The sequence below is a fragment of the Cricetulus griseus genome, chromosome 2, assembly GCF_003668045.3.
Source record: "Cricetulus griseus strain 17A/GY chromosome 2, alternate assembly CriGri-PICRH-1.0, whole genome shotgun sequence".
In the NCBI taxonomy this organism is placed as follows: domain Eukaryota; kingdom Metazoa; phylum Chordata; class Mammalia; order Rodentia; family Cricetidae; genus Cricetulus; species Cricetulus griseus.
This window is the reverse complement of record NC_048595.1, coordinates 414304481-414318392: the sequence shown is the minus strand read 5'-3', so window position 1 is coordinate 414318392 and position 13912 is coordinate 414304481. Positions and strand designations below refer to the sequence as shown.

General features: G+C 42.6%; 1 protein-coding gene across 1 annotated transcript in view; it reads left to right on the top strand.

Annotated features, from left to right (window-relative positions):
- The first annotated feature begins 5732 nt into the window (after positions 1-5732).
- Positions 5733-13912, top strand: part of Ica1l (islet cell autoantigen 1 like) — a 65237-nt gene continuing 57057 nt past the window's right edge. The window contains exon 1 of the mRNA XM_027397000.2: positions 5733-6258. Within this exon, the coding sequence (XP_027252801.2) occupies positions 6048-6258 (211 nt within the window). The 5' untranslated portion in view covers positions 5733-6047. The remainder of the gene's footprint in view (positions 6259-13912) is intronic.

The window sequence follows — 13912 nt, the reverse complement described above, 5'->3', positions numbered from 1 at the left end:
CTGAGTAGACAATTACCCACGGTGTTAAGAAGCCAGATAGGCTGGTTAGGAGGGATCCCAAACAATACTGAGACAGTCTGTTCTTTGGGTTCTTGCCATGCCTGGACAATTCAACAGGAAATAGGGATTAAGACTTGGTGGCAGGGCTGGAGAGATGGCTCAAAGATTAAGAGCACTGTCTGCTCTTCCAGAGGTCCTGAGTTCAATTCCCAGCAACCACATGGTGGCTCACAACCATCCTCAAGATCTGGTGCCCTCTTCTGGCTTGCAGGCATACATGAAAGTGAAACACTGTATACATAAAAGATAAATGTTTTTTTTTAAAAAAAAAGAAAAAAGAAAAAAAAAGACTTGGTGGCAGCAGAATGCCGACTGGAGAGGTTGGCTCTGCTCGGCTCTCAGCAGGCTGCAAGTACTGGCTGAACACTCTAGGAAAACTTTGGGGTGCCAACCTTGCAATTAAATCAGCAAACTGCAGGTCACTAATAAAATTAAGGCAGGTATAGAAGCAAGGGTCAAAAGTCACTGGCTGCATTTCAGGGTTGGAGACAGCTGCAGGAATAAATTTTCATCTACAGCCAAAGCATGAACTCTGGAAGCTGAGAAGGCTGGAACATGGCGAAGCTCCCAAGGGTCTGCACCCTTGAAGGCAGTATTCTTTCTCCAAGCGCATCTAGAAGCTGGCTGCACCCTCCAGTCCAATTTTCTTCCTCTGAAGAGCAATCTGCCAAACTTGAAGCCCTTCTGCTATAGAGCCAGGAGGGCCCTGATTAGTTAAATCTGTGTGCGTACAATGCGTTAAAACCCTGTTTAGTAACCCGATCCTTTGAATTCCAACCCTCAGAAGGCAGTGGCAAGCGGATGTCAGTGAATTCAAGGCCAGCCTGACCTGTATAGTGAGTCCCAGGACAGCCAGAGCCCCATACTGAGACCTTTTCTTTCTGATTTTAAAATGGAATCAACTAGGGAAAAGCTGTTAACTTGCAGCTGGAGGAGAAGGGCACTGAGTCACCTAAGGCACCTACCCTGCCGAAGTGGGCGGGAACAAAGGGTGCCCAGGAGTTAATTTCCAGCTATCACGACCTTGCCCACTTCAGTCACAGCGGCCTCCAATCAATAGATGGTCAATACTGAGGGCTGCAGCTTGCTCCTGCCTCTAGGATGCCTGTCCCACATCAGTGTTCTCCCAGCTTGAGTCTTTCATTTCAGTCACCTGGTGCTTTGTTGACAGCTGGATTCATTCAATAGATTGCAGTGACTGCATTAACTTGCCCTGGACTCCTGAAAATCTCTGGAGCCTTAGGAAAAAAAGAAAAAAAAAAAAAAAAAAAAAAAAAGCCTAGAGCCCCACCTACCCATCTCTATGATTTAGGAAAGATCCGGAGAAATACAATTAGTGTCCACCACCTGCTAATTCATAATCCTTCGAGGATTTCGCTTTAACAGCAAAAGAAGCTATTGACACTCTCAGGGGCGGGGGTGGCAAAAATTGTATATAATTTCAAGTACGTGCCCATTAATTGAAATCCAAATAGCTGGGTAAGACTCAGAGTCATCTGAAAAGTTTTAGTCCAACTCCAAACCTTTATAGAAAAGGTTTCTATTTTTTTCTGGTTTCAAACTTAAACATTTTGCAGCGACTGCTTCGTAATTAACATTTTATGTGAGCTATTACCTCACATAGTTCTCCATGATTCCTCAGAGTAGTTATCCCAAAGTGTAAGCTTTTGTTTTTTTTTCCTTGCTAGCCTATGTGTTATATATACAACGAACTCGTGTACTGTAAACCTTTAGGACGGTCCAACTTGGGCGTCAACTTGGAAAGGAAAGCACTTTGAGTTTATTGTTCTCTACCAACAACATTTTCCGTTTTACCTCATTTCCATTCTTTTCTGAGTGAGGTTTTCAGGCTCAGAATTTGCTGTTTACTCTTGAAAACTGGTTTATCATTCACACACACACGGCATTACAGTTCCATATACGGCCTTTGGAGTCAGTTATTAACAGTTGTCCCTCTTCAAACCTTTAAAAATGAGAGTTTAAAGCCCCGCGCGAACGCTTTTCCGCGCGCTGAGCACTAGCACTAAGTGGCGACTTGGGCGCAGAGCAGCGCGGGGAAGGCGGGGCCGAGCCGGTCTCCACGCACCCACCTCAGCTGTCACCCTAGCGCGGCCCTGGGGCTCGGGGCCCGTCGCTTCTCCAGGGCGGCCGCTATTCGCCAGCTGAGACAGGTAAGGCCGGGGCCCGCGGGGCTCGGCTTTAAATCTCCCGCCGCGGAGCCCGGCACCTCGGCGCACCGGCGCGGTGAGCGAGCGGGCGGGCGAACGGGGAAGCCGGCGGGCGGGAGCTCTCGCGCGCGCGCGGGGCGGCGAGCGAGCGGGCCGGCGGCGGCGGCGGCTGGGCGGGTGCGCGGAGGAGCTCGGCGCGGCGGCAGAGCGCGGCCCGGGCGGCAAGGAGCGGCGCGGCGCGGCTCCGGCGGCGGCGGCGGCGCGGTGAGCGTCCGGGGCTCTGGGCCGCGGCTCCCTCAGGGCGGCGGTGGCTAAACCTGGTTCCCATGACAACGGCGGGCGGGGGCGCGGGCCGCGCGCTCCGGTCACCGGAGCTCGCCCGGTTCCGGCGCTCTTGGCGGGCCGGCCTCAGGCGGCGGCTTGGAAAGGCCTGGCCCCTCCGCGGCCGGTGCGCCTCCCGGTGCCCCCGGGAGAAGCCGCGGCCTGAGGCCGGCCCGGGTGCTTCCGCTAGGGGCAGATGCTCATAGCCTCAGGTGCTCTCCCGCTGGCCGCCTTTGTACATGGTGCTTAATTTATTTGATTACTGTTCCCTGACGGGATGCCTTCCTGACAGACACGGTCAAAACAAAACCTGAGCAAAGCTGTGGCTTAGGGCGAAGTGTGAACGCCTCGCCTCGCCTCGCCTCGCCAGGGTGCACAAAGCCTCCTCTCCCGGGTGGGGATCCCCGCCTCGCCGCCCAGATTCCGCTAGCGGAAAGCGGACCAGGTGTCCCTGACCACTGACCTCACCTGGGCGACGATGCTGGCGGCCGAAACCTGATGCTCTAAGAAAGATGGAGAAGGGGAAAAACAATCCTGCTTGGCATCCTACCCGTGAGGCTGTGGGCTTGCCAGCGGGGTGGAGATGGGGGGTGGTGTTTCATGTAACATATGATCTTCATGCACAAACATACAACCTGTTAGCAACTGCAGGTCACTGAAATAATTTGTGGGGAGAAGCTGTTTCTCTGTGGTTTGTGTTTTAAGTATTTAGGTACTGATTGATTTGATTCTGGCTCAAGCGATGTTTTGTAAAGTGGAAGTACTTTAATCACTATTAGCAGCCACAGGTACCTCATTCTTCAGTGGGATATTAATATGTTACAATTATACATTTCTTGGCCAAGGAAATATCTCCTAATGGTAGGTATATATTTTTATATGACCAAAGTTTAAAAATCATCTTACATTTACTATCAGCGCATAACATTCCCGGTTTTCTTTGAACTCTTTGTACTTATTTTAATAATGCAAAACGGTTGCTGATGGAAGCAGTTATGGGCAAAGCACTGTCTAATTACCAGCAGTTCTAATTGCTAGGGAACTCATTATAATCCTAGTTAGAAGAGTGCTGGGATCCCGGTTCAAAAGGCAAAACTGTAAACATGAGACTGAAGGAAAAGCAGGAAGACGTTTTCATTGTAGATGTTTATCATAAAAATTAAACTTATTTAAATGACTAAAGTAAGAGCAAATATCAAAATGTGAAACATAATATGCTATATTATTTTATATTAACAAACTGGTTTTTAAGTATGTTGAGTAAGATCTTTTCTTTTTTATTTTAACACTCACTATGTCTTCTTTAAATTTTTGTTAGTTTTATATTCTTTAACAACAGATGGGATGCGTAAAGAACTTTAAAGCATTTCTAAAACTCGAAATTTTCCTTACTTGAAGTGGCTTTTGTTAAATATCATTTTTCCCTTTTGTCAATATATATATATATATATAATATATATATATATATATATATATATTGGTATCAGTGCTCTGTCTGAATGTATGCCTACATGCCAGAAGAGGGTATCAGATCTCATTACAGATGGTTGTGAGCCATCATGTAGTTGCTGGGAATTGAACTCAGGACCTCTGGATGAGCAGCCAGTGCTCTTAACCTCTGAGCCATCTCTCCAGCCCAGGCCTTTTTTCACTTACCACTTAAATTTTTCCCTTTATTTCCAGTTGGCTATTTTTTTCTAATTTTTAAAAATCTTGTTTATGGTGCTGGGGAATGGAGGTAGGGCCTCCAAGCATACCCAGCTATGTGCCCACTCCAAGTATGTTTTTTATGTTATTATTTCCAGTCGTGTACCTTGGGGACATGGCATTTCAGGATTTCAGCATTCTAGCTGATAATGTTTGGAACTGTAATTTGAGGCTACAGCCCCAACTCAAGCATAACTTGGATATATTGTTGATTCAGTTCCAAGACACCACAATAAAGTGAACTATATAATTCTTATAGTTTCCCCAGTACATATAAAATTATTTTGTTGCTGGGCAGTGGTGGCACACATCTTTAATCCCAGCACTTAAGAGGCAGAGCCAGGGGGCTGGAGAGATGGCTCAGAGGTTAAGAGCACTGACTGCTCTTCCAGAGGTCCTGAGTTTAATTCCCAGCAACCACATGGTGGCTCACAGCCATCCATTATGAGATCTGGTGCCCTCTTCTAATGTGCAAGCATTCATGCAGATAACTGTATACATAATATTTAAATAAATAAAATCTTAAAAAAAAAAGAGGCAGAGGCAGCCTCGTCTACAGAGTGAGTTCCAGGATAGCCAGGACTGTTCCACAAAGAAACCCTGTCTCAAAAAAACAAAACAAAAAAACAAAGAAAAGAAAAGGTTTATTTTGTTGTTGTTTTCAAGAAAGGAACTTTTGATCTTCCTGCCTCCACCTCCTTAAATGCCAGGTTTACAGGCACATACACCCCAAGCTCATCTAAAAGTTGTATTAATTAAATGTGCCATAGCTTAAGTCTAAAAAAGACACACATTTTTTATTTTAAAATACATTATTATAGCTAAACCATGCTACATCTGAGCCTTCATCCAGCTTGTCTGTTTTCCTGAGAGAAGGTTTGATGAGTTAAAGTTGGAGTGGCTATAACAATTTTGTTTTATTTTGTTTTTTAATATCAGTGATGGTTGCTTTGCTGTGCCAATTAATCTCTTTCTTTTAGGTATGATTTGTCTGTAGCTTGAAATACTAAAATTGCTTTGGTAGCATAGCACTTCTTCCAAAATGGAGCTGCTCCCTTCAAATCCTGAATCAGCTAAGCTTATGGAATAATATAAATCTTTTGTTGTCATTTCATCGATGTTCATTGTATAGATTGTATCTCAAGAAGCCATTCCTCATCCATTGTTTTGTCCTGATGGTGCAGTAATTCAGCTAGTCCTCAGGCTCCACATCCAGTTCTAGCTTTCTTGTTACTTCTACCACATCTGCAGTTACTCCTCTATCGAAGTCTTGAGCCCCTCAAAGTCCTCTGAGAGTTCAGATCAAATTTTTTTTAAAAGATTTATTATGCACAGTGTTCTGCCTGCATGTATGCCTGCAGGCCAGAAGAGGGCACCAGATCTCATTACAGATGTTTGTGAGCCACCATGTGGGTGCTGGGAATTGAACTCAGGACCTCTGGAAGGGCAACCAGTGCTCTTAACCACTGAGCCACCTCTCCAGGCCCCAGACCAACTTCTTACAGACAACTTAATACTGATACTTTGATCTCTTCTCATAAATCATGAATCAAAACATCTAACGTGCTAACTTCTTTGGAAAGGTTCATATGTAATTTCCTGGTCTGTCATGGTCATGTATGCTACACATCTGTAAAGTGCATTTCTTTAATAATAGTGTTTAATAAAAGTTGAGATAACACCTTGATCTATTGAGTGCAGAATGGATTAATGTTCCCAGACAGGAAAACAGCATTTAATTTCATGGTAAAAATCTCCATCAGAGCTCTTGGGTGACTAGGTGTGTTGCCAATGACCAGTAAAGAAAGGTTTTTAAAATACAAATATAATATGGTATGTCATTGTTGCTCAGGCTCAAACAATCTTCCTGCCTCAGCACCTGGGACCACAGGAACATACTACTGTGTCCATCTTAGCAGTAATATTTTGAAAGGATCCTTCCTGAGCAGTGGGCCTCCCCAGAACCCATCAGTTCCAGTTTGTGCTGCCTATTTGCTCTTGGGTGAGTGTCCATTCATGAGAGCTGTGCTGTCACAACCTCTGTGAGGTCACTTGTGCTACTGTCCTGCTGTTTCCTTCTCGTTACCCACCACTTCAGCTCTGGGATCACCACAGGAGAGGAAGTAGAGAGATTGGGAAAACCAGAGATGGTAGATGATTACTCTTGTATGCGTATGGTAGGGGGTGGTTTTTTGAAACTGACTCTTTTCATGGCCCTGACTGCCCTGGAACTTGCTTTGCAGACTAGGCTGGTCTCAAACTCAGAAATCTGCCTGCCTCTGCTTTGTGAGTGCTGGGGTTGAAGGTATATGCCATAATACCCAGCTGATGGAAGCAACTGAGGTTCCCTCTTTCCAGGTGACTCGGTCTTGTATCAAGTTGACAGTTGAAACTAATCAGGACAGTGTTCTAGAGATGGCATGAATCTCTATACTTTGTCCCTCATGAGTCAGAGTTGGATGTGATAATGTATGCCTGCATTCCCAGCATTCAGTAGACTGAGGCCAGAGAACATTGAATTCCAGGCCAGCCTAATGGAGAAAACAAGACCCTGTCTCAAAAATGAAACAAAACTGAAAAGCTCCACACCTGAATAAAACCATCTCCTGGTTCAGACTCTCTCAACTACGAACCTTGCCCTGCAGCTTCCCTGCCCCTCTGTAACCTTATGAAGAGAGATAGGGAAGGCCCTCTTCTGGATTAGGATCCTTGTTCTGAATTAGGTTTTGGTTAAGAAATACTTTAGCTGTTCAAACCTCTAAATCTCATTCTGAAATTCTGGTTTGCTTTCTCATTTATGCGTGTGCTCTGGAGTGACACTTTGACTTTACTCCAAGGTGGATCTCTGTGAGTTTGAGGCCAGTCTGATCTACAGAGTGAGTTCCAGGACAACCTCCAAAGAAACCCGTCTCGAAAAACAAAACAAAACAAAACAAAAACAAACAAAAAAGAACTATTCCCACCATAAATGTGTTCCCATTTTTTCAGTTATCTGTTCTACTGTCCTGTGTGACTGTGGCTGCTGTGACTTCAAGCTGTCCTGTGTAACTCAAAAATAATAAATGACCCAGAGACTGATACTGGGGTTCATCCTGGAGATGAGGGAAGCAAAGCAGTCGGCCACTAGCTCTCTACCTCAGGCTGAATGAGCTGATCCTGTCTCCAAGAGCTCTCACCAAGCCTCAGACTGTAACCTCTCCTCAGCAAGGCCGGAGAATGAATGCCTCCTCCTGAATTCTTGCTCCTGTCTTTTATACCCCTCTAGTCCTGGATTAAAGGTGTGAGCTATAATTCTCTTTTAGACTGATTCAATCTCATGTATCCCTGGGTGGTCTTGAACTCAGAGAGAACCATCTATCTATCTCTTAATCCTGAGTCCTAGGATTAAAGGTGTGTGCCTGGCTTCTATGGTTTGTGGCTGACTTTGCTTTCTGAATCCTTAGGCAAGCTTTAATAAATCGTAAATAATACATCACTACAGTCCAGTGATTGGCTATGACTTCAAGGATTCATCAAGTTAGAGGTGAGCTTTCCAGAGCTCACTCAAGTTGCCAGAAATGGATCTACATGAGATTAGAGGACATGCAGATTTGAGTGTCTCCTTAAATCTGATTTGTATTTTACATGTGACATCAGAGCTTTAAAATATGGATATTTGCATATGGGATATTTTAATTTTAGAGAAAAGAGTTATATAAACATAACACCTATTATTTCATTTTTCCCAGAATCTTTGATACTTTTAAATCATTGCTCATCTGACATCTCTCTCTCTCTGTCTCTCTCTCTCTGTCTCTCTCTCTTTCTCTCTCTCCCACTCTCCCTCTCTGAGACAGGATTGCATTATATCTTTGTCTGGCTTGGAATTCCACCTCTTTCCATCTGGGTTATTTGCATTTTTTTTAACTATTGGTGGAATATAATTTATGTATTCATTGAACTTTTAAAGTTCTTTTGTCCTTACTGTTTGAGAGTGTGTGTGTGTTATTCACATGTGTGTGTGCTTACTTGCCTGTATGTTTATATGTGTATTCACGTGTGTGTGCTTACTTGCCTGTATGTTTATACGTAGAAGCCAGAGGCCAGCTGTGAGTGTCTTCCTGTACCATTTCCCACCTTTTCACAACAGGGTCTCTCACTAAATCTGGAGCTTGTCATTCTGACTAGACTAGCTGGCCAGTATATCATTGGGATTAGCCTGCCCTATCCCAACCCCAGATCTGGGGTTACAGGTTTGGACCACCATTCCCAGAATTTATGTGGGCTTTGTCATAAGGAGCTATATGAAGAGGTCATGTGACAGGGAACCAAGGACAAGCAAAGCATCTGAGATCAGGCTTGGAGGATTTGCACCTGAAGGGCTCCTACATGTAACACATGCATTCCAGAAGGAGGGTGGACAGGACAAATAACTGCCAAAACATAAATAATAAACTTTCTATTTTAAACTGGCAGGATTAATACATTTTTGCCTCCCATTTTTCCTTACTAGTCTTTGGGATGCTACTAAGGCAAGCACATTACCAAAGCAAAACAAACAGCACTTGTGTGCTTAAGCCACAAAACCAGAAGGCACTTTGGATACATGAGGGATTTTAGTTTTTTGTTTTATTTATTTATTTATTTATTTATTTATTTATTTATTTATTTATATGAGTGCTCTACATGCATGTACACCATTATGCCAGAAGAGGGCATCAGGTCTCATTACAGATAACTGTGAGCCACCATATGATTGCTGGGAATTGAACTCAGGACCTCGGAAGAACAGCCAGTGCTCTTAACCGCTGAGCCATTTCTCCAGCCCTGAGATTTTAGTATTACTAGAAGACAAAATAATGATTAAAGCAAAATAGAGACGTGTGGTGATATATTGTTTATGTTTTTTTTTTTTTTCCTCGAGACAGGGTGTCTATATATTGCTTTGGAGGTTGCCCTGGAACTCACTCTGTAGACCAGGCTGGCCTCAAACTTAGAGATCTGCCTGCCTCTGCCTCTGCCTCCTGAGTTCTGGGATTAAAGGTGTGATCCTCCAACACCTGGTTATGATTTAATAAAGATTGCCTGAAGTATCAGAAAGCAAAGCCAGCAGAAGCTAGGCAGTGGCACATACCTTTAATTCCGGGACTCAGGAGACAGGCAGATGAATGTCTCTGAGTTCAAGGCCACTCTGGCCCACACAAGAGTGAAGAGTAACAGAGCTCACACCTTTAATTCCAACACTAGGGAGGTGGAGACAGGAGGATATGGCTGGGCAGAGAAAGGACTATAAGGAAGCAGAGACAGGAACTGAGAGCTCTTGCTTCTGAGGATTTGTGGAGACGTGATTGCCATTTCAGCTTGGTAGAGGTAAGATCTACTGGCTTTGCTCCTCTGATCTTCTATTTAAAGCTTGAATCTCAATATCTGTCTCTGGGTCTTTTATTTTTCGTGTTACAGAGAAAGGGTAGAATATTCACAAAACAAGCTGTTATAAATAAGGTAGTCTGTTTCCCCAGGAGGTCCATGGGCTAACAATAATAGATAATTGATATCACTTAACTACACACTCCCAATAGCAAGCCAAAAGAATAGCTGGGTTTCCACCCAGGCAAGGGGAAAATGGCTGTTCTCTAAAGAAATTAAGAGGCGTCTGGGGCCAGCAAGATGGCTCAGCAGGTTAGGGTATGACTCCAAGTCTAAAAACCTAAATTACTTCCTGGGAAACGCAGGAAAAGAGAACCAACTTCTGTAAGTTGTCTTCTGACTTCCATGTGTGTCGGGGCACAGTGCTCACACACACACACACACACACACACACACACACACACACACACACACACCATTCACAATAAATAATGTAAAAGAAAAAGTCACCAGAGGAGAAATGACCCACTACCTTTGGATGCGTGATCACAAGATGATTGCTCTTGGAACAGACTGGCCCTGCTGTAAATGCCATGGCATACAGAGTGGATACACTAGCTTCCCCCCACCAGACCCTGGGGAACACAGGCCCCAGAATTCATGTAATGAAAAGGTTCCAAGTGATGGCAGCACTCCCATGCTAGTCAGATGTCCAGATGACCCATCTCTGCACCACCTCCCAGCTGTGGCTAAGAAATAACATGAACGTGATGAAGTGTAATTTGAATTTGCCTCAGAGGAGATCTATGGCTATCACTGTGAAATAAAGGGTAGACCCGGAGAGCCTCTAGAAAACATAGACTGCCCTTCAGGAACAATAACCAGACTCCCATGAAAACTGGCCTCAGAGACCAGTATCACAAACAGAAAAACCCCTCTCCAGTTCTCCTGTGTGAAATCAGAACAAAGCCATTTTAAGACATCCAGAGACATAGAAAGTTTATCTTCCAGGACAAAACTCATGGTAACATATAGTCGTCAGGGTATTGGACTCCAAAGAGGTATGAACTTCCATGGCAAAAGAGGCTTCCCAGGTTGACAGGGATCACGTGGTAGAAATGGGTTGTCTGGGGAGGTTAGATGTATCACAAGGATCCTTCAAACGCAGAGGAGGAGGAAGAGAAGGCGGTATGGCGGCAGAAGCAGGTCAAAAGGTGCTGTGCTGCTGCTGTTTTTGTCTTCTGTGTCTGCTTACTCCACTTAGCATGTTCAGACACATTGTCACCAATTACAGGAATCCTTTTTATGGCTGAATAATAATCTATTATGTAAATATGACATTTTCTTTTCCATCAATTATTGATAAACTTCAGCATTTTTGTTTTGTATTTGTTTGTTTTCTGCAGCAGGGTTTCTCTGTATAACAGCCCTGGCTGTCTTGGAACTCACGTTGTAGGGCAGGCTGGCATCGACACAGAGATCCGCCTGCCTCTGTCTCCCAAGTGCTAGGATTAAAGGAGTGCATCACCACCATCTGGCTGAACTATCAGCAATTTACATTTTTACATTTATTGCATGTGTGCTTGCATGCACCATAGTGTGGGAACAAGTTTCAGGAGGTGGATGTGAATTCTGAAATTGAACTCTACCCTAAGATATTTCATGACTACCGTACTTTTCTGATGACAAAGTTAGTTATAGCCTTGTGATCACCGTTCAGAAGTGCCAGTGCCAGTGCCATGGTGTGTGCTCCTCTGTTAGCAGTGTTGGGGATTGAGCTCATAGCAACAGGAATGATGGGCAAATGCTGCCACTGATCCTAGCCTAGCCAGATGTTCACATTTGTGAAGGTGCCTTAACCACGAGTTCTCTGAGTTTATATCTGAGAACATCTTCACTTTTGTTAGTATCTTTACTTTTTTCTTATTCTAAGATAAAAGTAGTGAGCCCAGGTTATATCACTGTGTAGCCCAGGATAACCTGGAACTTATGGTATTCCTGCCTCAACCTCTTTAGTCCCTTGATTTCAGGTATACACTCCCACAATGGCTTATTTTTAATGGGTGGTTTCATTAATGTAGAATTATGTGTCAACATGGTTTTTTCCTTCAAGTATCTTAAGTATATCTTTCTATTTTACTTAATTTTGCTATTTTATTTGAAAACTTACCTCTCATCTGCATTTTTGTTTCATTGTGTTTTTCAAGATAGGTTTTCTTATCCATGCCCAGTGGTTTCTGTCTGTTATCTCAACACTCAGGGTGTTGAGGCAGGAGCATCACCATGAGTTCAAGGCCAACTTGGTCAATATTGTGAGTTAGTGAGTTCCAGACCAGCCTGAGATAGAGTGAAAATCTCTGTCTCAAAATAGTAATAATAATAATTTTTCTCTGCTTTCAAGGAATTTTTTTGTCTTTGGATTTAAATAGTTTGTCTATGATGTACCTACTTATGATTTTATTTGTGTTATCCTGCCTAGATTTATCCAACTCATTGTATTAATACATCATGACTGTTATCTACAAGTTTGAGGGATATCATATTTCTGTTTTCTGTCCCACTCTGTCTTGTCTTTTTTTAATAGCTTTTATCTCCCCCATTATCTACTTGTCTCTCCTTAAATCTGATCACTTATATGGTTTCATTTTGATTTCACTTCTGTTGTATTCACTGTGTTCCTAAGCCATTTCAGCCAATTTTATTTTATTTATTCATTTAGGCAGAGTCTCACTATATATCCTAGGCTGCCTTGAACTTTTATCCTTTTCCCTCAGCCTCCCAAGTACTGGGATTATAGGTGTATACCACACTGGATATCTAGTCAATTTTTTAAAATTTATGTGTAAATTTACATTTTATTTTATGTGTAAATGTTTTGCCTGCATGTATTATGTGCACCATTATGTCTGCATGTTTCTATGTGTACCATATGCATGTCTGGTGCCTGTGGAAGTCAGAAGAGGGCCTGGGACTGGAGGTATAGACAGACAGTGATGGGCCGCCATATGGGTGCTGGAATCAAACCTGAATCCTGTGGAAGAGCATCCAGAGCTCTTAGCCACTGGCAAAACTCTGTATACCCTTTACTCAATTTTTTTTTTTTTTAAGATTTGTATGGGTGCTTGGGCTGCATGTATGTCTGTGTACCATGTTCATGCCTAGTGCCAGCAGAGACCAGAAGAGGACATTGACTCCTCTGGGACTGGAGTTATTTATGGCTGTGAGCTGGAATTGAGCCTGGGTCCTCTGAGCCATTTTTTTTCCTGCCCTCACGTACTTGATTTTTAAATTGGACTACTTGAACTTTGTAGCTGGAATCTCAGATGTTTCAATATTTTTCTATAGATTTATTTATATGTACCACATGTTAACTCTTAGTATATATTAGTAAGATCTGCTTATGACATCTCTTTATTTTTATGCCTTTTATGTCATTGTGTTTTAGGTGAATGTCACATTGTATGTGACTGGGTTGGATTGTGGTTTTTTGTTTTTTCAGGATTTTATTTTTTAATTTGGTTTGATTTTTTGATTAGTGGGGATTAAACCCAGGGCCTCATACATGCCAGGCAAACGCTGAATTCTAGCCTTTTTAATGGCTTTGGATTTTTAGTGCTTAAAAGAAATTTTGTGTATGATTTTAAATAATGCAATCATACTCTAGCATATCGGTGTCTATTATTTGTCAGGCCACCTTCCTCTTTTCTCTCTGGCTCTTGTGTCTTGGAAGGTTTTCTTGTTCTTGTTGGCTCCGGGAGTTTAGAAATTAGCCTACTTTTAACTTAATTGGTAAGTGTTTCAAAATAAAAGGGAAATGAGCCTGTTTTCTTTGCCAACAAGAATACCATGAATGAGTCACCTACATCTCTGTTCTGTTTCCCCAGTTAACAGGAATAATTTGGGCTTTAGTATCAAAGAATTATTATTGTCTCTTTTTAAACATCTTTACAAAATGCTTTTCACCTTTGATTTCCTTACATGTAATTCTGTCAACTCTGTTAAAGCAATCACTTACACATCAAGTTTATTATGATGGCTTACAGTGTCTGTCCCTTTCTTTCATAGCATGGCTCCTCTATATCTAAAGTTTTCATTTCTGTTGTTTCATTGGATATTAAAGTATTTCTTTACTATTTAGAGAAGTGCATGTTATTCAAATCTTTACATATCTGTAAATGTTTATTCAATTATATTCATCTAATATAACAGATTTTTGTAACCATTTTTGTAAAGCCGTATAGTAAAATGTAAATATATGTGTACAAATTTTATTTTTCAGTATACTGCAAAATAAAAATTAGAGGGATTAA